This window comes from Chiloscyllium plagiosum, chromosome 32 (genome assembly GCF_004010195.1).
Source record: "Chiloscyllium plagiosum isolate BGI_BamShark_2017 chromosome 32, ASM401019v2, whole genome shotgun sequence".
Lineage (NCBI taxonomy): Eukaryota > Metazoa > Chordata > Chondrichthyes > Orectolobiformes > Hemiscylliidae > Chiloscyllium > Chiloscyllium plagiosum.
This window is the reverse complement of record NC_057741.1, coordinates 4,405,583-4,428,961: the sequence shown is the minus strand read 5'-3', so window position 1 is coordinate 4,428,961 and position 23,379 is coordinate 4,405,583. Positions and strand designations below refer to the sequence as shown.

General features: G+C 37.7%; 1 protein-coding gene across 11 annotated transcripts in view; it reads right to left on the bottom strand.

Annotated features, from left to right (window-relative positions):
- The window catches only part of kiaa1109 (KIAA1109 ortholog), a 420,067-nt gene that overhangs the window by 143,313 nt on the left and 253,375 nt on the right, over positions 1-23,379 (bottom strand). For all 11 annotated transcript variants that reach the window (XM_043674034.1, XM_043674040.1, XM_043674039.1 and 8 more), the window contains 9 exons: positions 19,239-19,389; positions 17,200-17,352; positions 15,113-15,353; positions 11,889-12,034; positions 8,960-9,179; positions 6,444-6,602; positions 4,324-4,499; positions 3,770-3,945; positions 1,806-2,515 (listed from right to left, as the gene is read on the bottom strand). In XM_043674034.1, coding sequence (XP_043529969.1) covers positions 1,806-2,515; positions 3,770-3,945; positions 4,324-4,499; positions 6,444-6,602; positions 8,960-9,179; positions 11,889-12,034; positions 15,113-15,353; positions 17,200-17,352; positions 19,239-19,389 — 2,132 coding nt within the window. The remainder of the gene's footprint in view (positions 1-1,805; positions 2,516-3,769; positions 3,946-4,323; positions 4,500-6,443; positions 6,603-8,959; positions 9,180-11,888; positions 12,035-15,112; positions 15,354-17,199; positions 17,353-19,238; positions 19,390-23,379) is intronic.

Sequence of the window (23,379 nt, the reverse complement as noted above, 5' to 3'; positions counted from 1 at the left end):
ACGGATGATCCCTGGAATGGTAGGTCTAACATATGAGGAACGGCTGAGGATACTGGGATTGTATTCGTTGGAGTTTAGAAGATTAAGGGGAGACTTAATAGAGATGTACAAAATAATACATGGCTTGGAAAAGGTGGATGCTAGGAAATTGTTTCTGTTAGACGAGGAGACTAGGACCCGTGTACACAGCCTTAGAATTAGAGGGGGTCATTTCAGAACAGAAATGCGGAGACATTTCTTCAGCCAGAGAGTGGTGGGCCTGTGGTATTCATTGCCACGGAGTGCAGTGGAAGCCGGGACGCTAAATGTCTTCAAGGCCGAGATTGATAGATTCTTGTTGTCTCGAGGAATTAAGGGCTACGGGGAGAACGCTGGTAAGTGGAGCTGAAATGCGCATCAGCCATGATTGAATGGCGGAGTGGACTTGATGGGCCGAATGGCCTTACTTCCACTCCTATGTCTTATGGTCTTAATACACAATTATTTTACCTATTCCCATGACACATTGATTTTTCTTTCATCATCCCTCAATATGAAGGACAAAAAGTTGTTTTTAAATTTACTCTGCAAATGTTTACTCATAACTTCGTCCATCAGGAATGAACGACTTTTGCTTGAAATGTCAATTTTCCTGTTCCTTGGATACTGCCTGACCAGCTGTGCTTTTCCAGCACCATACGTTTTGACTCTAAGCCGATGGAGATGCCAACATAAAAATACTGGAAGAATACTTTGAAGTTATTCTTGTAATCAATGGTTGCAAGATTGATGGAAGTGATCGCCAAATTAAAAAAGATAGTCCAAAAATACTATAGTGTAACATTCACTTAGTGGACTAGGCTCCTCAAAACATCTTCCACCTATCCAACATCATCCAATCCTACTGGCAACATTCAAAACAGAAACAGCCTTCTCCCTCCAAGAAAATCAAGAAGGGCAATCCTCTTCCACAGATCATTGACCAACTTCATGATAACCTCCCCAGAAGGTCCCCTCAGACGATCATTTCAATGTAAAATCAGCTAAACCACGTGGCACAAAGCAGGTAAACAGAAGATAATATGCTTATCTGGAATCGGCAATCATCATGTATTTCATCTAAAGACTTTCAGGATGCTATATGTACAATTCTCCCACCTCAAGTTGTTCTGCTGAGACTTGTCATACCCAAGGATTGTGATGAAGAACTCTGTGACATTTTTGAAAGGTGTATGTTCTTAGTATGATCATATCAAACCATTGTTTGACTGGTCTGGGAGATGGCTCTCACAATTTTGGAACAAATCCAGAGACATTAGTAAGGACTACATGCAGTGTCAATTGAAATTGGATATGCTTTTGCTGTGTCAGGTGGTGTGATCGAATTTATTTTTATTAAAATTTTCAGAGTAGTTTGATGGACCTTTATGATTTGTTAGGCTGTCCCAGAAGGCATTCATAACTGAATCAGTCGCATTTCTGTGGATCTGGGGTCACATGTAGCCCAGATCAAGTAAGGCCAATAGATTTGTCTACAAATTGCCTATAACGGGAATTAGCAAATCAAACTGGATTTACAACAATCCAGTAGATAAAGGCCATTTTTACTGATAATGTTGTACTCCAAATTTACAGGATAAGCAAATTGAAATTACCCAGATGCCATGATGGGACTTAAAATCATATCTCTGGATAACTGTTCCAATAATGGAATTATTACGTTGCCAGACCTATTTTCAGAAATTTATCACAGCATCCAGGATATCCAATAGACTGACTTCAAAGTCGGATTTCACATTTTATGTAATATAGAAGAATTATCCTACCTGTAGGACCTAACACCTCGGGGGAAGATTTTTCAAGAATGCCCGTTGGATCAGATATTAATGAATAAAAGTTAAGCAGTTTGTACATATTCTGCCAACACTCTGCAGATGGTTCACTTTGCTCAGACACCGTGATCGAGTCAGAGTCATCCATTTGAATAGTCACATGATCTACAACATCCTTCGATCCCTTCCTAGAAACCTTCGAGGTTCTTCTTTGTGTTGGCCCAGATGAATTTTTATTGCGTGACTCTCTTTTACTGTTCTCATTCCCAAGTCTTTTATTTGCTTTAGTGCTATTTCCTCTGACACCTCCATTAAGACTGCCTCGAGAACTGCGACTGAAATCTGATGACCGAAAATCTCGATGTTTGCGTGTTTTGAATGTTGGTGTGGGGGACACAGACCCAGCTGTGTATCTGCTAAGTTTAATGTCTGTCTGAGTGGCCTTTATATCATCAACCATTGTGCTAAATTGATGAATGAGACGAACCAATGCCATGTCCACATGCTGGCTGATAGACTGACAGGAGATAGTGAAGTTAACATGAAAGGTGTTTTGGTGATGCCTACTAAGTTCATGGAAAGTAAGAGCATTAGTTGAGCTTTGGTTGCTAGTCGGTCTATCCATCACAACTGCATTTATGCTGAATGTATCAAACATCAATGCTGGTTTGAAATCAAGAGGTGGTAGGTTTATCATGCCCTGTCTGAAAAATCACAAAAGATGAAAATGAAATAAGTTTTGCATTCAAGCTGAAATATATAATTAAAACGCTATTTTTATTACTAATAAGAAACTGATTCATTAACTGTAGGTCAAGGACGATTTGCTGGGTAAAACGTGAGGTCATGGAATGCCCTGCCAGTAGCAGTGGTGGACTCTCCCTCTTTATGGGCATTTAAACAGGCATTGGATAGGCATATGGAGGATAGTGAGCTAGTGTAAGTTAGTGTAGGATCAGCGCAACATCGAGGGCCAAAGGGCATGTACTGCGCTGTATTTTTCTATGTTCTATGTATATAAAAAGTAGGATAGAGCCAAAGTAGATGATTTTTGTAAGCCATGTTAGTTAAGATGTAGGTACAACAAGATGGGAGAGGGTTCACCCTTACACTTCTAATGTTGGCAGTGTAATCTCAATGCCTTTTCAATATGGTCTCTGGTGCTGAAACAGGTATGATTGAAGCAAATAGAAGGAAACAGGCAGTTTGGGTTTATGGATCAGGATAAATTGAAGCCCAGATTGAGATCCACACAAGATCAAGCTGACAGTGTTTGGCAAAGTGAAGTGACGTCAAAATAAAGAAACACAAACATAATAGCTGGTTTAAAGAAGCAACCAAGAAGAAAATGTTAACAGGGAGTAATGGCCAATAAAAATAAATCTCAGAATCAATGACTTGAGCTTTTGAAATCTCTGGATCAGGGTAATGCTCTGTTTTTAAGTATATAAGAATGTTTATACAATATCACAGTTTTCCTGATATTGCCAATATTCAAAACAGAAACTGCTGGAAAATCTCAGTAAGTCTGTCAGCATGTGTAGAGAAAAATCAGTGTTAACATTTCATTTCCAGTGAACCTTCTCCCGAACCAGCAAATACCTTGTCAGACACCAGGGGTGACAGTGAAATAAATGACAGTGAACAAGAAGAAAAAAAAAATGGAATGGAAATCCTGTCAGAGCGAGGAGCACAACTTTGCAGGTCACAGAGCTTGAAATGTCAACTCTGATTTCTCTCCACAGATGCTGCCAGACCTGCTGAGATTTGCCAGCATTTTCTGGTTTTATTTCTTTGCTTTTGCTTTTTTTCTAATATTCAAACTTTGAAATTTTAGTAACGTATTCATTTTTATGAACCTTGCGAATTATAGATGCATATATCAATCATTGTTATTGCTCTAATTTTCTTACAATAGTTTCTGTTGCAAGAACGAAAGCGAATTAGTCATTACATACCTTCTTTTTTTTCTGATCTTTCTCTCTTTGGATGTATCCGAATCAACAATATCTGCCCTGAGACAGTCCAGGCTCCCAGAGAATGACAAGTGTTCCCCAAAGTACATTCCATAAGTTAAAGGTGCAATATCTTGCGACTGAATTCCTGTATTACTCAGCAAAGGCTTAAAAACAACCTGAAAAGAATTAATAAGAATGATACTTCAATCTTATAAATTATTTCAAATAATAATAGTTCCAGTTTTTCTATGAACATAAAAGAGGTTTTGCAACACATGCAACTTGAAATAATTATTGCAAAAAAAAACATATTAAAAAATGCACTGAATCATTAAATGATAAAGCAGCAGAGATTAAGAAAAGCCCCTCAATGTCTGAGTTCTGGTGAATGCATATTCCTAACCAGCTATGAAAAAACCAATTGCAGATGTACAAAATATATTCTAGTTTTAAGAAAATTGTACGTAAAAGTTATGCTTTCACATTTGGAAATAAAAATGACTGGCATATTACTGAATGCAATTAGAAGGCAAACTATAGGGCTCTCTAATTACCTGTGCATCAGCCAACTGAACAGCAGGAGGGCCTTGGTTACCCTCCTCAATACCAACAATTTCGTCCTGACTAGTGCTGTTCTGAGACTGTGTGCCATCCAGCGTGTTCTGATCACTTGACAGCACTGTATTAAAGTCAGATGCAGATTGTATTGTTGGAAGATTATATGTCAAACCTATGCAAAACAGCAACACACATTTAAACCATGGTATAAAATGCTTATGCGGCAGGCATGAAGTATCATGACAAGAATACATTTTAATCCAACTTCGACATTTATAATTGTTTCAGACCTCTACAGCTATTGATTAGCAAAGTCATAAGATAAGTTTATAGTCCAACATTTTGTAAAGCACCAGAAGATGTCCTGATTGCAACTTGTTTTAATGATCATACACAGAATAAAACTGAATACATTACTTAAATAATATGATTTCTAATTGCCATCATTTATAATGGTTTGCAGGTGACACTGTGTTTAAAGTCACAATGAACAAAAATAATGTTTCTCTAGTTTTGCAGCTTTCTTTTAACTACAAAGAAATAAATATGTTACTATTCACTTCTCTTTTAGAATTCCTGACGCACTGGAACTCAAATAATTAGCACATAATCAGAAAAATCCAACAGCCAGGTATTTCATGACATGTTGAAGAGATGAATTCAGTAATTTAAAAAAATGACAAAACATAAGCAGTGCTGCCTTCTCTCAAGAGAGGAGGCTGACCTCTCACCTTGCACCCACCTTCATCTACCTATTGCATTCTCAGCTACCTTCCCCTCCCATTTATCTCTCAGTCCTCTGGCCCACAAGCCTCATTCCTGATAAAGGACTTGTGCCCGAAACATCGATTCTCTTGCTCCTCGGATGCTGCCTGACCTGCTGTGCTTTTCCAGCACCACATTCTCGACTCTGATCTCCAGCATCTGCAGTCCTCACTTTCTCTTGCCTTCTCTAAAACTATGGCAAACTTTGAGGAAGAATGCAGGACAATTTAGAAATATGTAGACTTGGTGCTAAACGTTAAACGTAATTTTACATGGATAAATACCAGTTGGGAAAAACAGAAAAATGACGTACACAGTAGAAACTAAGAAACCTAGGTCAAAGAACAAAGAAATTCAAGGATACAGGTGAATAAATCATTATTAGCAACATCATAAGTCTGCAAAGCACTTAAAATGTCATAGCTCAGAAATTAACTTGTGTGTATACAGGATTCAAAAGTGTTAAAGATAGGTAAAACTGTACAGGACCCTAATCATGCCAAACCTCAACAAAACATGCATTGCTCTAATTGAGCTATTATAAAAAGGATGGAGAAACTGTATGAAAGCAGAATAGAGATTTACAAGAATGGAAATAGCACAGAGAAACTACAGCTGTTAGAAAAGATGGAACAGAATTTTGTCTGGAAAAAAGAAAATAATGAGGAAACCCAACAGAGGTCCATAAACTTATGCAAGTTGCCGCTTGTTGCAGAACATTAAACTAAAGGCCATCACTTCAAGGTAGTTATTAATAAATCAAATCTAGAAATCAAGGTAAGTTACTTTACTTAGAGTGTGATTAAAATGTAGAACACATTATTACAGGAGATGGCTACAGCTAATAGCTTTAATACTTTCAGAAGAAAATTTGACAAGCACAAAGATTCTAAAGAGCAACTTAAAGTCAGGAAGACAGGCAACTTTCAAAAGGTAGTTAGAAAAGTGCAAACTAATTGACAAACAAAATAGAAAGACTGATAAAAGGCTTAAAAGATGTATTTAAAATACAAGGAATGTGTATGGATAATAAACTAACAGTCAATATAGTATATATGGTCCTTTTCAGCACTGTATATTCTATGTATTTCATTAATAAAAACAAGAAAAAATCACAAACATTGCGTAATATATCTGTTTGTACTAACTTAAAGAAACGAGACCCGTATTCAATCCTAGCCAACTGACTCCTGCAAATGATTCTTGTTAGAACCACTGGGCTCTTGGAGCATTCAGCTCCATTGCTATTATCAATAGTCATTCATAGTAGAAGAAAACAAACAGTGCCATTCAATGCACTGGCCTCCAGATACAGAGTTTCTTTCCATTTTGTACACGTCCTTCAGTTTACCTGTTGGAAGGCTGTTATGTCCAGATCTAGGAACTGGCGACTCTTGAGTAATACTTCCTCGGTTACTCACAGCATTTGACATCCAATTATAAAAACTAACTGATGATGGCTCAGATAGTAGAGGGTGTTCTGATAACATCTCTGCAGCGACAGTATTTCCTGTTTTTTTGCAAAATGAAGGGAGAATGATATCCATGGTTGAAGTTAAGACTGTAAATAGAAATCTGTTGAAACTTCTGAAGTGTGTTATCTACCTATGTGACACAAAAGTAACATAATCCCTTTGAATACAAAACAGCTTTTGACAGAGAAATTGTACGTTCACAGAAGTTTCAATTTTAATACAGTGGAAATTGCTTATTAACAGTTATTTGTCAAATAAACTGCAACATAAAATTTTGCTATTTGTTTTCTGAACTAATTAATACAATTTAACAACAGTTATTGTTATCATGACGATTCGTATATGTCTAATGTCTCAAACGTATTAAAAGGTTCAAAGCCTTCATTAAAGTGTTATCAAACAGAGTTTGACACTAACAAAAAGAAATATTAAGCAGGTAATCAAAGTCAAAGATTCTAAAGAGCAACTTAAAGTCAGGAAGACAGGCATCTTTCAAAAGGTAGTTAGAAAAGTGCAATGTGGAGGCAACACTTATGGTTTACTATTTACTGAATTTTAATTCATAAAATTAGCCTATTTATAATAAAGTCCTGAGGTAACATTAAATCTGAAGTAATATAAGGTTTATATGTTTACATGAAGTCAATCTTCTGTTACTGAAAGATAGCCACCAGAACTTATTCAAGACTTTAAATCCTTCACACAGATTCTATTGTCACTAAATTACCTGACAATATACAATCTCAATTGTTTACCTTGACTAAAGGTAATCAACTGCTTTTGAAATACTGAGACAATTTCTAAACAGATCCAACCACCAATAGAACACAGTCTTAATAATTTATATATCAGGCTCAAAAAACTTTGTAAATGCTGATATTTTTAAGAGGTGATATGCTAAATTTCCATTCAAATGTCAAAAGAAAAAAATCATCCTATCCTAAGTTATAAAGTATCACCATTCCTGCACAATACTGAATGAGAAGCATTCCAATGAAGGAACAATAATTTAAGCAAAACAGCATTATATCAGTTAGTTTTAAGGACATGAAGTATGAATGGCCACCCCCCTGCTGGACAAACCCAAACACTTTTGTTTCCTATCTCCTGTGATTCGACCAGTTTGAAGTTTGCACTGTTAAAACATGCACCAACAGCAATTCAACAGGATTTCCCTGAAAATGTTTTCTCATTCTAAAATGTAACTAGGCTACTTACACAGTCACAACCACAGAATATCAATATTCCATTTCAGTTTGAGAGGAGAGTTTAATTGTGGAAGGAACTAGGAATTCAAACTGGTAAAAGATAAAGATTCTAACTAAGAAGGAAGTTGTATATCTTGTATCCTCCTCTTATTTCTACATTTATCACGAAGATGTGTTTTCACATAAGATTTTGGGAAGTATGATATAAAGTTCCATGTCTTGTGGAAAGTATTTCAATTCTGGTAGATAGAAGCAACTTTGCAACCTCTGTAGTCTTCCACTATTATTTTAGCAAAGTAAAGCAAAGGAAGCGTCCCCCTTTTTGAATAGCCACTTGGTACTACAGAATGTGGTACAGCTAATGAAAGCACAAATTTTATTGAAGGTCTTGCACTTACAGAACAATTTGCAATAAATATCAAACAGTTTTCTGTACAAGAGGAGAGATTGGCAAATAGTCTTTTGGAAAAATAAAATGTTTTGGAAGCCAGCATGAAGGATGGAGTAGCTTGAGATTTAAAAATTTAGTACTGTTAATAGCTAGTAAGCAAGAGATTGCAGCATAAACAAGCAGACATCTTTTGGCAAGGATCCATTGGAAAGAAGACTGCGTGGGGAAGAACAGGCAGTCCCAGTGAACTGCACCAATATTCACTTCATATCAGTCAGGCCCGTTTTCGCAATTTTGTACTTCATGCTTGCTAAATAGTCACGTAGAGATTTTCCCATGTTTGTGTAATAAGAAGACTGTATTTTGAATCACTTGTTGGAGTTGTTACCTATAATGTGAATAGATACTTTTTCTTGCATGCAAGGGAAGATTAAGATTGGTTTGCACAAAGGAATCATTTGACTGACTGTTGTTTTGGATCGGTAAAAGACTTTAACAGACTCTTACCAACTTACTAAACATTTATCAAATTGAGTCTGGCAGTATCACCATATCCTTTGTTTTTATTTGAAATCTAAAAGTCTATCTTGAGTATTCTCAATGACTAAATCTTCAAAGCATTGCAGGGTAGAGAATTCGAAGATTCGCCATTCTCCAAGGAAATAAGTTTTTCCTCATCAAATAGCATTAGGTTGCATAAAGGAAAACAAAGAAAATGTTTCAGTAATCCAAACGTCTTGTTGCAAAGACACCAACCGCCGAAGTGGACTTATGCAAATACTGTGAGTTGTACCTGGCCGTGAAAGTGAACTGCTTTTAATTCCTGATGCACCACGTTGTGGAGTTCCTTCAAGGAGATTGTGAAGACTAGGGAAGCTCCCAGTCAGGTAGCTCAGTAGACTTTCCTTTCTCGGACTGTCTCTTGTTGGTAATCCTGCACGACTGACATGGGCTGGTGAATCTGCTACTGTATCACCGCTGGTGTAGCTGAGGGACTGGTAAGGGTGGACACCCTGCAAAGAAAACAAGAAGTCATCTCAATATTTTGAGTCTGTTATGGACCAGACCCCTTAAAATATATTTAGGAGGTGGTACTGTGGGAGGTGTTATGTTCCAGATACAGTTTGATTGGGTAGCTACTTGACGTTAAGCAAACACCATTCTTAAATACGAAAGAAAGGAATTTCAAACAGCAACTCTATTGGAAAACGTAACAGAATAATAGAATATTTTGCTACTAAACAGTAACTGAGCCTATATAGTAACGACCCAGGCACACATCCTTGGCATAAGGCAAATTCAGAAAACAGAATTGTCTCACATGCAACTCCAGCAACCCGGAAGGAAAAGTATCCAGAGAAAACTTAAAGACAGAGTGTAGCAGCCAGGAGAGACCTTCCAATAGTGCTAAGACCCCGGAGACAACAGCTGTTGGAAAAACTAAAAATCCTGGTTCTGTGAGACCTCAGCCTCATCCATTCAGACTGCCTCTATTGTTCCAACTTGAAAAAAAAAACCCACAGCCTTCACAAGTGTTCACTCTAGTGATTTTGGTGGATTGCTCGGCTCTCTACCTTAAAATCTTTCATCAAACAATAGAACAGCCAAAATAACCTCAAAGCCACAGCATTGTCTCAAGTGCCTAAGGATTTAAATCAAACTGTCAACTTCAGTTTTTAAGTCGGAAAGCTCAATTTCCAAAAAGCATGAATTTTAGTCAGTAGTAAAATGATGATATGGAGTTGCCGGTGTTGGACTAGAGTGGACAAAGTTAAAAATCACAACACCAGGTTATATTATTGGTTTATTTGGAAGTACTAGCTTTCAGAGCACTGCTTCTTCATCAGGTAGCTGTGGAGCAGAGTCATAAGACACAGAATTCATTACAAAATGAACTTCACCATGAAGCTGTAGAGCACGGACTCTTGGCAGCAGTGGGACCTTTGGTGGTGGTACGTCCAGAGTCTAGATGTTTGGTGGTGGTGCCTGGAACGGAGACGCCTGGCAGCGGAAGGTCCGGAACTTGGACTTTGCCAGTGTCAGGCGGCAGCAGAGCTGGGTCTCCTGGGCCATCAGCATCATTTTTGCTGTTCCTGGAGTGGGACTCCTCAAGGCCCAGAACACCTTCCAGTGACTCTGCAGAAGCCTAAGAGCCATGCTTGAGATCCAATTTGAGCAGAAGATTTACTCTCATTCTATAATTTCTTATTATACTTTTCGTAGCTCAAAATAGTGCCAGATTGTGATGACAAAACACTTTTCACTGTATCTTCAAGATATGTATGACAATAAAATCATTTTAAAACAAAATAAAGGAAGGTGCTGACAACGATCTAGTAATCGGTGATATGGTTTACCTCTTTCCTGATGGCAATTTAAATCTGATGTCAAATCAAATGAATGCCTTTACAGTGATGCCAGCATGCATGCAAGCGAGCAGCCAATTACATTAAAGAATAGAACAAGCAAGGAAATAAATTCCACTTAATAGCTTTGAATTAATATACCTAGCTAGTGAAACAAATGATTCTGATTGGATTAATGTACAAATTAGAGAATAAATTTAGATAAATGTTTAAATTTTTTTCAAAATGTGCACTTTTTCAATACGTACGAATTGGACAGTCCTCAAATATAAAGTCAGTTTCTTAGGGGCAATGATTTTGTCTAGCAGTAACTTTGAAAGTAGTGTGCTCTACTAGTGTGCAATTACACGTCATTCAAAAAAGGTGCAAATCTTTCAAGACTTCTTACAGTAAAACTAATACCAAAGCATTGAAGTGCATGTTAATTCATAACATTTCCCATTGCCTGCAATCTGGGTGCCTCAGCTCTCTGGAGATGTATACAACCATAGCAATTTTTGGATTTCACCCCATTCATGTTAATTTCAAAGATTGCTTCTAGTTTCACTGGAGTAACCATGGCAAATGCTGATAGTGACAAACAATCATTACAGCAAAATCAGTGTTAATATTTCTACATATAAGTCTTATTACGCGCAGTGTAAGAGTGGTTATGTTGCTCATGAGAGGTATGATCAATTCATAGATTATGTATTATATTGCTTAAGCATTAGTACTGATCCCTAATAACTAATCCTTACAGCATTGTATAACTCTGCACCATTGTATATTGCAACAATTTCTTTTGGTCAGAAGTAGAATATTTAAATGTGAGAACCAGAGAACTGTGGACTAAAGGCAGGTTGGTTGTGAAATATTTTAAAAAAAAGAAATCTTGCTTTTCTTCAAATTTAGTGCCTTCCATTTATAATCTAACTATTCTAAGAGTGGAAGAAAGCCTTCCACTCTAGACAAAATACCTGCAACCAAAATAAATTTGCAAACTGCAGATTTGTCCTCGATTCTTTACCTAATTGTAGTCTTATAATGTATAAATGACAGAAAATTAGGAAAATAATAGAAAATGTTCAAAATTAGTGTACAGGTGCAATTATCAAATTGTATGTAGAACTTCAAAATAATTAATGCAGACTATTTCTCATTTATTAAGCAGCACTGAAACACTATTTTAGGCAGCTTTTATAATATATTAGCTATTGGTAAGGTACAGTATTCCAATCTGATGAAAATATTCACAATGCGTCTGTAAAATTGCAGGCAAATAATTTAAGAGGTCATCACAAGTCACAATAGATAAATAAATCTATGGTATCCACATACAAGTTATGATTTCACAAGTGTTTTGTTTTCACCTACTTTTATTTTAAGTGTGGATTCGTGTGCATGAGCATTTGTTTTGGATAACTTTCTCATGATGTCAGAGCCGGTTACTGGTCCAGAGGAAATTCCACCCGCTGGTGGACGACTACTCTCTAAGAGCATGGTGTGTTCACTTACTGTGGCTACAATAAAGGACAAGAATCAATGATAAAACATTCAATTTAAAAAGTGTAACTATCCAACATACATCAAGTTAAATGGTCAGGCTATAATGAAAAATAGGCATTTTATTTGCAAACATGCATTTTATTCTCTGAGCACTGACGTTTTTTACTCTGATATGACAACAAAAACACTAATCCTGACAATATTGTAGAACTCTGCGGCACTGTATATTGCAACAATTTCTTTTAGTCAGAAGTAAAACATTTAAATGGAATAGTAACTGTCTGAGAACCAGAGAACTGTAGACTAAAAGCAGGTTGGTTGAGAGATATTAAACGAAAACATACAAATCCTGCTTTCCTCCAAATTTAGTGCCCTCCAATTGTAATTAACTACTAGGAGCAGGAAGGGCTGAAACCTTTGCGTTTTCTCGGCTGAGTTAAAGTTGCACTGAGCTTTTGGAAGGTTTTTCACTGCAAGGCCTAATGAATTCTTTCACCATATCTCATCAAATACACAACATAAATTACCTACCATGCCCCAACAGCACCTGTCAGGCCCAATTCTGGCCCCACTATGTCATGAGCTATTTGCAGAACAACCTACCACTCAACGCATACCCCAGACCTCACCAGAACACCCTGTACCCAGGCCATCTTTACAAATCCATGGTGCATTGCCCGTCTGGAGCTGCTATAGATGGTATTTTACACTTGTCCTGAAAGTGGCAAATAGGGAAAGATTGGTGCCTGCTTTTCAGGCAGAAATCCAGACCGCACACTGGATGGGATGATGCAGAGGTGGGATTTTCTCCTTCCCACGACTAGAAGAGGAGGCCAAGATACCAGACCATGTCGGCCTGATCAAAGATTGGAACCTAGGTTAGAACAGACTGCACATTTTTTATGATTTCCTCCCCATCTTAGCACATCAGGCATAGTAGCCATTCAGCCCATTGAGTCTGTTCCATCTTTTAATGAGATCATGGCTAATCTGATTATCCTCAACTCAACTTTCCTGTCTTTTGTCCACAACCCTCATTCCTTTACTGATTAAAAATCTATCTCAGTCAGAATGTCTGTAAGAATGTCCAGCACTGTAGTCAGCATAAGTACCAACATCTTTTCTCTGATACCTCAAACTCACTATCTCTGCTACTGTACCCACTTCCCACCAAGGTTACATTTCTCTCACCAGCTTGAAACCTATGTTAGCCCGACTGCTCTTTTAAGACTTATTTGGAATCACAATACATTCATGATTCAAACCCCCACTCCAGAACTTGAGGCAGTATATTTCTTACAATGTAGGACTGAGGGAGGACTGCACTATTGGAGATGCTGTCTTTCAGATGAAACACTAAACAGCAACTCTATGTCTGGTCAGGGGGAGATAAAGATCCTGTGGTACTATTTCAAAGAACAGGAAAGTTATCCCTCATGCAACAGTTTAAAAACTAAATATCTGCCATTACCACACTGCTGTTTGTGTGAATTTGTTACATGAAATTAGTTGCTGCATTTCCTACATTCCAATAGCAACTACAACTTAATTGGCCACTTCTGGAGACCTGACGGCTAGGAAAATTATTTTAAACTTCAAGTTTCGTCCACACGTTCTCCTTTTCCTTATAAGTCTTTTGGAATATAAATGTTTGAACTGTACTCAATATTTTAAAGTTTGATCTCCACAGTTATCTCGAAAAAGAACAGCTTATTTCAGTTTCCAGTCCAATATCTTTGAAATCTAACCCAATGTGGAACTTCAAAACTTACTCCTGATCCTATCTGCAAATGTCCTAGTTGAGTCTATTCCAATAGTTTAAAGTTATTTTCTATTCTAATATATGCCGAAACTCACGTTAATTTAAAATAATATACTATTCGTCAAAGTATCAATCAGGAACACAGGTACTCAAAGGTTGTTGTTTATTGTTTTATGGCTATTTTATTTCAAAGGAATACATGGTGGTGAAAGATGCACCCACTTGCATTTCAAATTATGATATTTCATGACAATATGACCAACCTCAAACCCTCAGGTTGGGTCATTAAGTATATTCACAGTTGAGACAGACAAAACTTTCAGTGAAAGGAACCAAAGACTTTGGGAAAAAGGCAGAAATGTTGAGTTGAGGATAATCAGAGCAGCTATGATCTTATTGAAAGTGAACCTCGATGGACTAAATGGTTCTTATGCCTGATGTACTAAGATGGGAAGAAAGCATAAAAAAATTTAAGGCAGGGAATTGGTCTTGCATCTGCTGTCCACACATCAGTCATGCTGTCTGAGTGCCCATCTAAGGAAGAGGGACCTCTAAGTTTATATCAGGTACCTGCAGTATAAGTGTCGATAATTAACAGCTTTGCTTTCCATAGATACAGTCTAATTTGTTAAGTATTTCCAGAACTTCTTGTTTTTAATTTCAGATTTCTAGCATCCACAAAACTTTGCTTTTGTGTTAAAGGGCGGGTGATTTAAATAGTTGTCATAGTTTTCTTGGGCTTAGGTAAGAAGTAGCAAAGGGTTGCTTTGAACTGCTGGCTTGGGAAGGTAAACATACTTTGACAGTATTTTCTATGTGGTTAGAACAGCAGGAATACTGTAGGCTCGCCAAGGAAGTTGGCAAGACAAAGCTGCAAATCTCTCTCTATTCCTTGTAGACCTCTTTACACTGATCCTGATCTCACGCATTCTTCTCTCTTGGAATGAAGTCTTTCTCTCTGTCCCTACTTCAGCATGCAGGTTCTTGCTCCCTCATTGCTCCTGATTACCAGTAATCATCCCAAGATTTTCTAGTGACGGCCTGTGGCCACTGCTATTCCTATGTATTTGTAAAACAAAATTAGATAAGTCATCCTATTGTGAAATTTGACTGGACCTCAGAGTCCCCAACCCTGCCAAGTTTTTTTGATCCTTCTCAGGGCTCAAATTTCTTCCTGCTCAACCACTTCCATTTTAATCTCTTGCCTTTCAATTACTAACTGCTTGCCTGACCATTTGGATAAAAGAGTTTTTAAGAACACATTCCCTTCATCAATGGGAAATGGATTGTGAAAAGAGCATTTATTAGATCAAAATGCATTTCTGATTACCAGCATCAAATTCAAATTCTGCTCCGTCAGCACTTGTATCACTTTGGATGGCTCCTCCATTGTCCAAGCCACCAGCTTGACGATCAACATGTGATGCTGGTTGCAGTTTTGGAAGTTGCGCTGGTTTAAGTTGTAAACTAACTCCTTTGAAAGCTGGACTGACCACTATAAACTTCATCCACTGTCTTGCTAATGCCACCAAACCCTTCTTTAGAGTGACAAGGGCAGGAAGACCATTGTTCTGTAAAAAATAAATACAATTATTTGTAATTATACACAGTTTTTATTTGAATTATGCATATAAATGGATTTTTAAAATCCCAATTTCAAGCCTTGGAGAGGGTGCAGAGGAGTTATTAGAATGGTACACAGAATAAAAAAATATTCTTTACCTGAAGAGACTAGACAAGCTTGGGCTTTTTATTTTGGAGCAAGGAAGGGATAAGCATAAATTTAACAAAGGTGTTTTAAATTAAGAGGAGTTTTGAGAAGATTAGTTGGGCAAAACTGTCTCACTAATCAGAGGGCAAAGATTTAAGATAGTGGATTTTAAATTAGCAAGTTTATGATCTGAATAAATTACATGAAAATTCAGCCAAGCAAATTCAACAGTAATTTTTGAGAGAGGCCTGGACAAATACTTAAAGGGGAAGATAATCGAAAAACAATGAGGAAAGCACAGGGAGTGGCTCTAACTGTTCTATTTATTTAACTAGCACATGAAAATAGACCATCTGTCTGACATCTGTGCAACATGATGGCACAATTCTATAATTGTTTACTTAATCCATTTTACTGAAAGGTTGCTTGTAAAAACTCTACCTATCTCTCTCTCACACACTCTCCCTCTCTCTCACACTCTCCTTCTCCACACACACACACACACACACACACACACACACACACACCTGTAGCAACCCCATTCTGGTCATTTCTGAGAACCCACAATGGGCACACGGTTAGAAAGCCCCTCCCACATTAACCTAACAGACCTGTATCCCCCAACCCTAAGCCTGCATGGAAGCTCCAGGGCAAGCCAGGTGGCCTGCTCAATGTGGTATAGCATCTCCTCTGAACTGCTGATAGAATTGAAATTAATTGGATACATGCAATGGCTTGTATTAATATAGCAGCTTTCTTGTAATAAATCATCCTAGGGTGTATTACAATAGTAAAACAAAATACATCAAGTCACATTAGATCAGATGGCAAAATCATGGTTAAGAATAACTTTAAAAGTGAAAAGGAAGATAGAGAGGCAGAGAGATGGAAGGAGGAAAATCCAGAACTTTGCGCCGAGACAAATGAAAGCGCAGCCACCAACAGTGCAATAATTATGAATGAGAATAAACAAGTAGTAAGAACACAAGGAACACATTTCTTTGCTGGATGTTGGATTGAAGGAGATTACAGTGATATAGAGAGATGAGCCATGGAAGGATCTGAAAACAAGAATGAGCATGTTGAAGTTGAGACGCTGCTTGACTGGAATATTGTAGGTCAGTGAGAAAACAAGTGGTAAAGGAACAGAACTTGATTTTTTGACCTCATGTGTACAGAGGATAAAAGGGAGGAGAGCAGCCAAAGTGTGATTTAAAAATCGCATCTAGAGACAATGAAAACATGCGTTAGAATTTCAGCAGCAGCAGAACTGTAAATTAGTAGTTTTGGAGATGGCAAGAATGAGACGTCGGAAGCTTATCGTATGATCAAATGTGACACCAAGTTGTACAGAATCTGGCCTATATAGCCGAAAAGAGGACATGCAGTATTATGGTAAAAGAATAGAATGACTGGGCTTTATTAGATGGTTTTCAACTGTTGAGTAGGCATAATGGGCCAAGGGCCTTCTCTTTGATGAATGATTCTTTTTTGCACATATTTCATGGATTAAGCCCATACTCATGGTAGCAAAAGAACAAAAGAACCACAAGGGTTCAGAAAGATCTAAGCACTATGCATAAAGTTATTTTTGTTAATAAACTAATTTCAACAACCAATAATAAGGGTATTTTGTAATTACTTAGTCAGGCAATTGCCACACACTTAATGCTGAGTTGCTCGTCGCATACGTTGAAAATACTTACCATTGTGGCATCCTCAATGACAGAATAGTCAGCCTGCTGCAAGTACCGATGGAGTATATTGCACAATAAACAGGAAGGGTTTTCCTGTAGATACCGAGCTAATTTGGTCACTCTATTGTACTTGCTCTTCAATGGAAAGTGCACACTCTTCCACTGGAAGTAAATAAATCAATAAGGAAATAGAAGAATTAGGTGATCAGAGGAAATTAAGTATCCAAAACATTGCTAGATTGATAGTTTAATCAAGACTGGTGCCTATGCTCAATCTAATGGACAGCATACTGTAGAATTTCCTTATCAAACAATAACACAGTTTGATCTTTGCCATATCTCAACAGTAAAAATGATATAGTGTGGTCATATTGAGTAACAAAATAATCTGCACAACAAACTTGGCTGCAAATAAGTCTAATTCTTGCTCAATGAAACACATGAAAATTTTACAATGAGACACAATAAATTCTGTGAATGAAGAGATGATCAAAAGGGACACTGAAGTAACAGCAGATGCATTTCAATATGGAGAAATGAGAAGTCAGCCACACTGAATCTGAGAACGACAGATTCAAATATTTTCTAATGGTGATGCAGTAACAACTCACAAAGCTGTAACACAGGCATAAAAGTCAATGCTAATGAAATGCTGTCTTTAATCTGAAGGATACTGGAACTCAAAAGTCAGGAAATGATGCTTCAGTCACAAAGAGGCTGAATCAGATCCCATGTGAAGTGCAACGTCAAGTTTTGCACATCGAAGTTGGGTAAAGTACAGAGCAGATTCATGAAAATATTATCCATCATAATCTTAGTTAATGCAGCAAAGTCACAAATCATAATGCCGCCACTAAAAATAGAACAGTGAATTTCTAACTTTAGCATGCTTTAGGAGCAGTTAACTGCCTTAAACCTTGATTCTATTTATACCTCAACAGTCTCGTTTTCCATCAGTCAGAGGAGTCAAAGTAAATATCAATCCTTTATCCAACTGGCAGAAACAGACTTCAACTCATCAAGCTTGTTCCACCATTCAATATGATCATGGTTGACCTTGATATTCAAAATTACTTTCCTGCTTGTTCACCTATCTCCTCATTTTCCAAGAAACCAAATTCTGCCTCTTAGCCGTACAGGTATTCAATTTTGAAGCATCCACAGCCCTTAGAAGCAGAAAATTCCAGAGATTTACCACAATTTCAGTGAACACATGTCATCTCATTTTCTAAATTTTCACTTGTATCTAGTGCTTTGTCCAGCCAGCAAAAACAACCTTTCAGTATCTGTCCTGTTGATGCCCTTCCATGTTCTAATGAAATCACCTCTCATCCTTCTAAGCTCCCAAGAGTGCAGAACCAATTTAGTCAGCTTATCATAGGACAGCACTCTCATATCAGGAACCAATCTAGTGAACCACTGCAATTCTATCTCTAATGCAAGGACAATTCCCTAAATGTAGACAGCAACATTGTGTACAGTAGTCCAGATATATTATCACCAAAGCCCTGTACAACTGAAGCAATACTTCTTTTTTCCTGGATTACAATTGCCTTGCATTAAAGGCTAGCGAGCTATTTGTTTTCCCACTTATTCGCTTTACTTGCGGGCTACCTTTGGATTTCACATCACAGTCTCTCTGAACATCAACACCAAGTTTTATACTTTTAAAAAAGTGTTCTACTCTGAAGACAAAAGTGAACAACTCCATATTTTCCCACATTACCCCATCTGCTATTTTGTTGCCCACTCACTTCACCTGTCCACATCTCTCCACAGCATGTGGGTCCTCCCTATAGTTTATATTTCCATCTGGTTTAATGTTTATTGAAAGCTTACATGCATTACCACCTACCACCAGTGATTAATATAGATTGTAAAAAGCAATCTACCAGTACATAAGAATATAACATTGCAACTAGCTTGTTTCAAAGAAGCACTCACGGTGTATTTTTGCCTATAATTAACCTGGACCAAGTTCAGTATCATGTTGAAGATGTAAATGAAAGTTACTTTATTTATTGAGGAAGAACACATCTTATTATTACCTCTAGAGCTTCTGTCATGATGCAGCCCATTACAGCACATACACGCAGGGTTCGTTCCATTTCCAATTTATTCAAGGAGGATTTCAGCTGATCAACTGGAATAAGCCAGGCACTAATAGCTGGTGTAGCTGTGCTTAAAAGGTTAAGCTGCCTGCAACAGAGTAATTTTTAAGACTCGTATCAGCCAAACCAGTTACATTTTCACTTTTATTACAGAATTTTATCATAAAAGGGGATGCTCGCTTATGGAATGATAGAGTGTCCAGATAATACATAGAAATTCGGTTGACTGACAAAATACATTCTAAGATAAAGAAAAAGGACAAATTTTTAGTTATAATGTAATATATGAAAATTGCATCTACTTTGAGCAACATTGTGATTAAACATTTGCTCAAGCCTCTTATACAATTTATCAAAAGTCCTAAAAAGGCTTGGATAGATCCCATACACTTAACGATGCAAACAATAAAATAGTAAAAATAGAAATTGCTGGAAATGCTCAGGAGGTCTGGCAGCAACTGTGGAAAGAAGTCCGAGTTAACATTTCAGGTCGAGTGACCTTTCTTCAGAACAGAAATGGTAAATTAAGATTTATATTTATTTACATTAACTTTAAGGCTAGACAACCATAATATGCCTCTTCGATATTACACAGTTTCCTGAGATTGTATTTTTTGGAACAGTGTAACAAATGAAAGCATACAAAATTAGACAATATCAATTTACGGTAAAAAGAGAAAATGCTCGAAGTATTCAGTAGTTTTAGCAGCACCCCTAGAGTAAGAAATAGAGTTAAAGCTTCAAGCTGATGATCTTTCAATAAAGCTTAATTTAGGCTTCTGCCCACTATGGTATAAAAGGAATCATAGAGGAAAATAGAATGGAAGATAGCATCATGACATCATGAGCAACACAAATAGAAAAATAGAATGATACCCTTACAGGAAGCAGAGTAGTAAGAAGAATGATCCACACAATTAAAGGAATCAGTGAGTTTGTCACATGTCATTAGGCACCCCACTTTCAGTGGCAAGTTAACAAAGTTTTGGAAAGCAAGAATCAGACGGACAATATCAAGAAAGCAGAAACTGGAAGCTTTCAGCATAATTAATTCTATTATAGATCTTGAAAAGAGGTGAACGTAGCATGAGTAGTTATCCATGTGAAGGAATAAGAAGAAATTAAATAAAATTAGAAGAAAATTCAACATACCAAGCAACAAAATTAAGACAGGCCATGATTGAATGCAGACAAGTTTAATTTGTGTTCAAGGGAAAACAAATGCAATGTAAAAAGATGATAGAGGATGCAAACATCAGGTGAAAAAGCATGCACAAAAAGAGAAAAAAGTACTGGAATAAAAGCAAATAAGAATGGTGAGCCAGAAATAGCACAAAACAGACTTTGCAGATATTCAAGAGGAGGTTGAATGCATCTGTGTAGAACTAACATAGTACGGAGAGGAGAGACATTTCTGGAGAAGAAAAAAGAAGTACTTGTTCGGGAAATTATGGCTTTATATTCAGTGATGGGATCATAGTCCTTTCACTAATATTCAGTCTCAGCAAGGCATCAGCTCTGCCATCAAACAGCAATTGAACTCCGTTGAGGAAAATTATTCCAAATATTATCAAAGATTTGGGATGAAACAAGTGCAATGCTTCTTGACTCAAGTTCCATATTTACCTCCTCAGAATGGATTGGTGACTGTATAAGATGCTTGGTAGAACATTGGGATACTTTCCAATCTACATAATTGAAAGGAATCTGTTTGTTAATATTACATTGCACATGTGAGTGAGAGTCCTAAAGGCTGTGTTGCCTGCCTGATAGCAGACTTAAAGACAGTTCTGTAGAGCTGGGGAAGAACTTTGAATGGGCGGAGAGGGATCTAGTCGTTGTTCTCCATGTTGGAACCTATGACATTTATAGGACTAAAAATGGGGTCCTGCTGCAAGGTTTTGAACAATTAGTGTTAATCTAAAAATCAGAACCTCCAAAGATGGTATTGCTACCTATGCCACAGGCAAACTGGCACAGGGTTAAGTCAAGGATGGCACAGTGGCTCAGCAGTTAGCACTGCTGCTTCACAGCACCAGGGACCTGGGTTCAATTCCCCCCTTGGACGAATGTCTGTGTGGAGTTTGCACATTCTCCCCATATCTGCATGGGTTTCTTCCAGGTGCTTCAGTTTCCTCCCACAATCCAAAGATGTGCACGTTAGGTGAATTGGCCATGCTAAATTGTCCATAGGGTCCCTCAATGTGCAAGTTAGATGGATTAGCCAAAGGAAATGCAGGGTTACAGGGATTGAGGAGGAGTATGGGTTTGTTGGGATGCTCTTCGGAGGGGTAGTGTGGACCCAATGGGCCGAGTGGCCTGTTTCCACATTGTAGAGGTCCTATGATTCTATGAGTTAAATGCATAGCTCAAAGATTGATGTGGAATAATTTCACCAGTACTGGAGTAGAAAGGAGCTATCCTGGTTGAACAAGCTTCTTCTGATGTGTACTGAGACTGATGTCATGGTGAAATGAATAACTAGGCCTATGGAGAAGGCTTTAAACTAAAGATAGCAGGGCAGAAGTCAGAAGATGGGTAACTTAATTAACAAATCAAAGGATACATGGCTGTATTGCAAGGCAGCTTTTTAAATAACAAACCCTAGAATGAGACAGGAAGGTATTAAGAATATAAAGACAGCAGCAAATAGGGATGTAATGGGGGAAAAAATTGTCTAAAAAAGCAAAATTAATGGCTCTTTATTTAAATGTGTGTAATATTTGGAACAAAATAAATAAATAGCACAAATTGAGGTTAATGGGTATAACCTTATAGCCATCATAAAGGCATGGTTAAATGGAGACCAAAGCTGGGAATTAAATATTCAAGGGTATGCGATGTTTGGAAGGACAGGCACAAAGGGAAAGGTGGTGGGCCAGCTTTGTTAAGATAGGGAGAGGTGATGAACTAGTATTGTCACTAGATTAACAATCCAGAGACACAGGTTTTGGGGACATGGGTTCAAATCCCACAATGGCAGATGTTAAAACATTAATTTAATACAAGTCTAGAATTAGCAATCCAATGACAACCATGAAAACATTACTGATAGTCAGATTAGTCCACTAATGTCATTTCGGAAGGAAACTGCCATCCTTACTTCGTCTGTCTTACATGTGACACCCAGACCCACAGCAATGTGGTCAACTCTTAACTGCTCTCTGGGCAATTAATGCTGACATAGCCAGCAGTGCTGAAATCCCACGAATGAATTAAAAAATACAATAAAAATCTCCAAACCTTTAGAAATACAGGTAAAACTTCCATTTACCTTCTTGATTAGCTGCTGCACCTGCATCTAAATTCCTGCGTTTTATGCACAAGAGCACCCAGATCCCTTTGCACTGCACATTTTTGGGCTCTCTTCCATTGAAATAATAGCCTGCCATTGATTCTTCTCAGCAGAGAGCATGAATGCTTACTTTCCTATATCAAACTCCATCTGTCAGATTTTTGCCCACTAATTCAAACTTTTTACATGCCCTTGCAGACTTCTTACATCCTCATCACAACATGCCCACCCACCTATTATTACACTATTAGTAAATTTGAATACATAACCCTCTGCCCCCTTCTTCAAGTCATAATACAGCTCATAAATAACTAATGTTCTAGGACTGATCCTTGAGGCACTCCACTTGTTACTCCTTTCCAAACTGAAAAAGATATATTAATCCCAACACTCTGTCTCCTGTGTGTTAACCAACCCTTGATCCATGCTAATATTTTATCCCAATACCATGAGCTTACTTATGCAATGTACATAGAAGAATACAGCGCAGTACAGGCCCTTTGGCCCTCGATGTTGCGCCGATCCAAGCCCACCTAACCTACACTAACCCACTATCCTCCATATACCTATCCAATGCCCGCTTAAATGCCCATAAAGAGGGAGAGTCCACCACTGCTACTGGCAGGGCATTCCATGAACTTACGACTCGCTGAGTGAAGAACCTACCCCTAACTTCAGTCCTATATCTACCCCTCCTTAATTTAAAGCTATGCCCCCTTGTAATACCCGCCTCAATACGCGGGAAAAGGTTCATACTGTCGGCCCTATCTAACCCCCTAATCA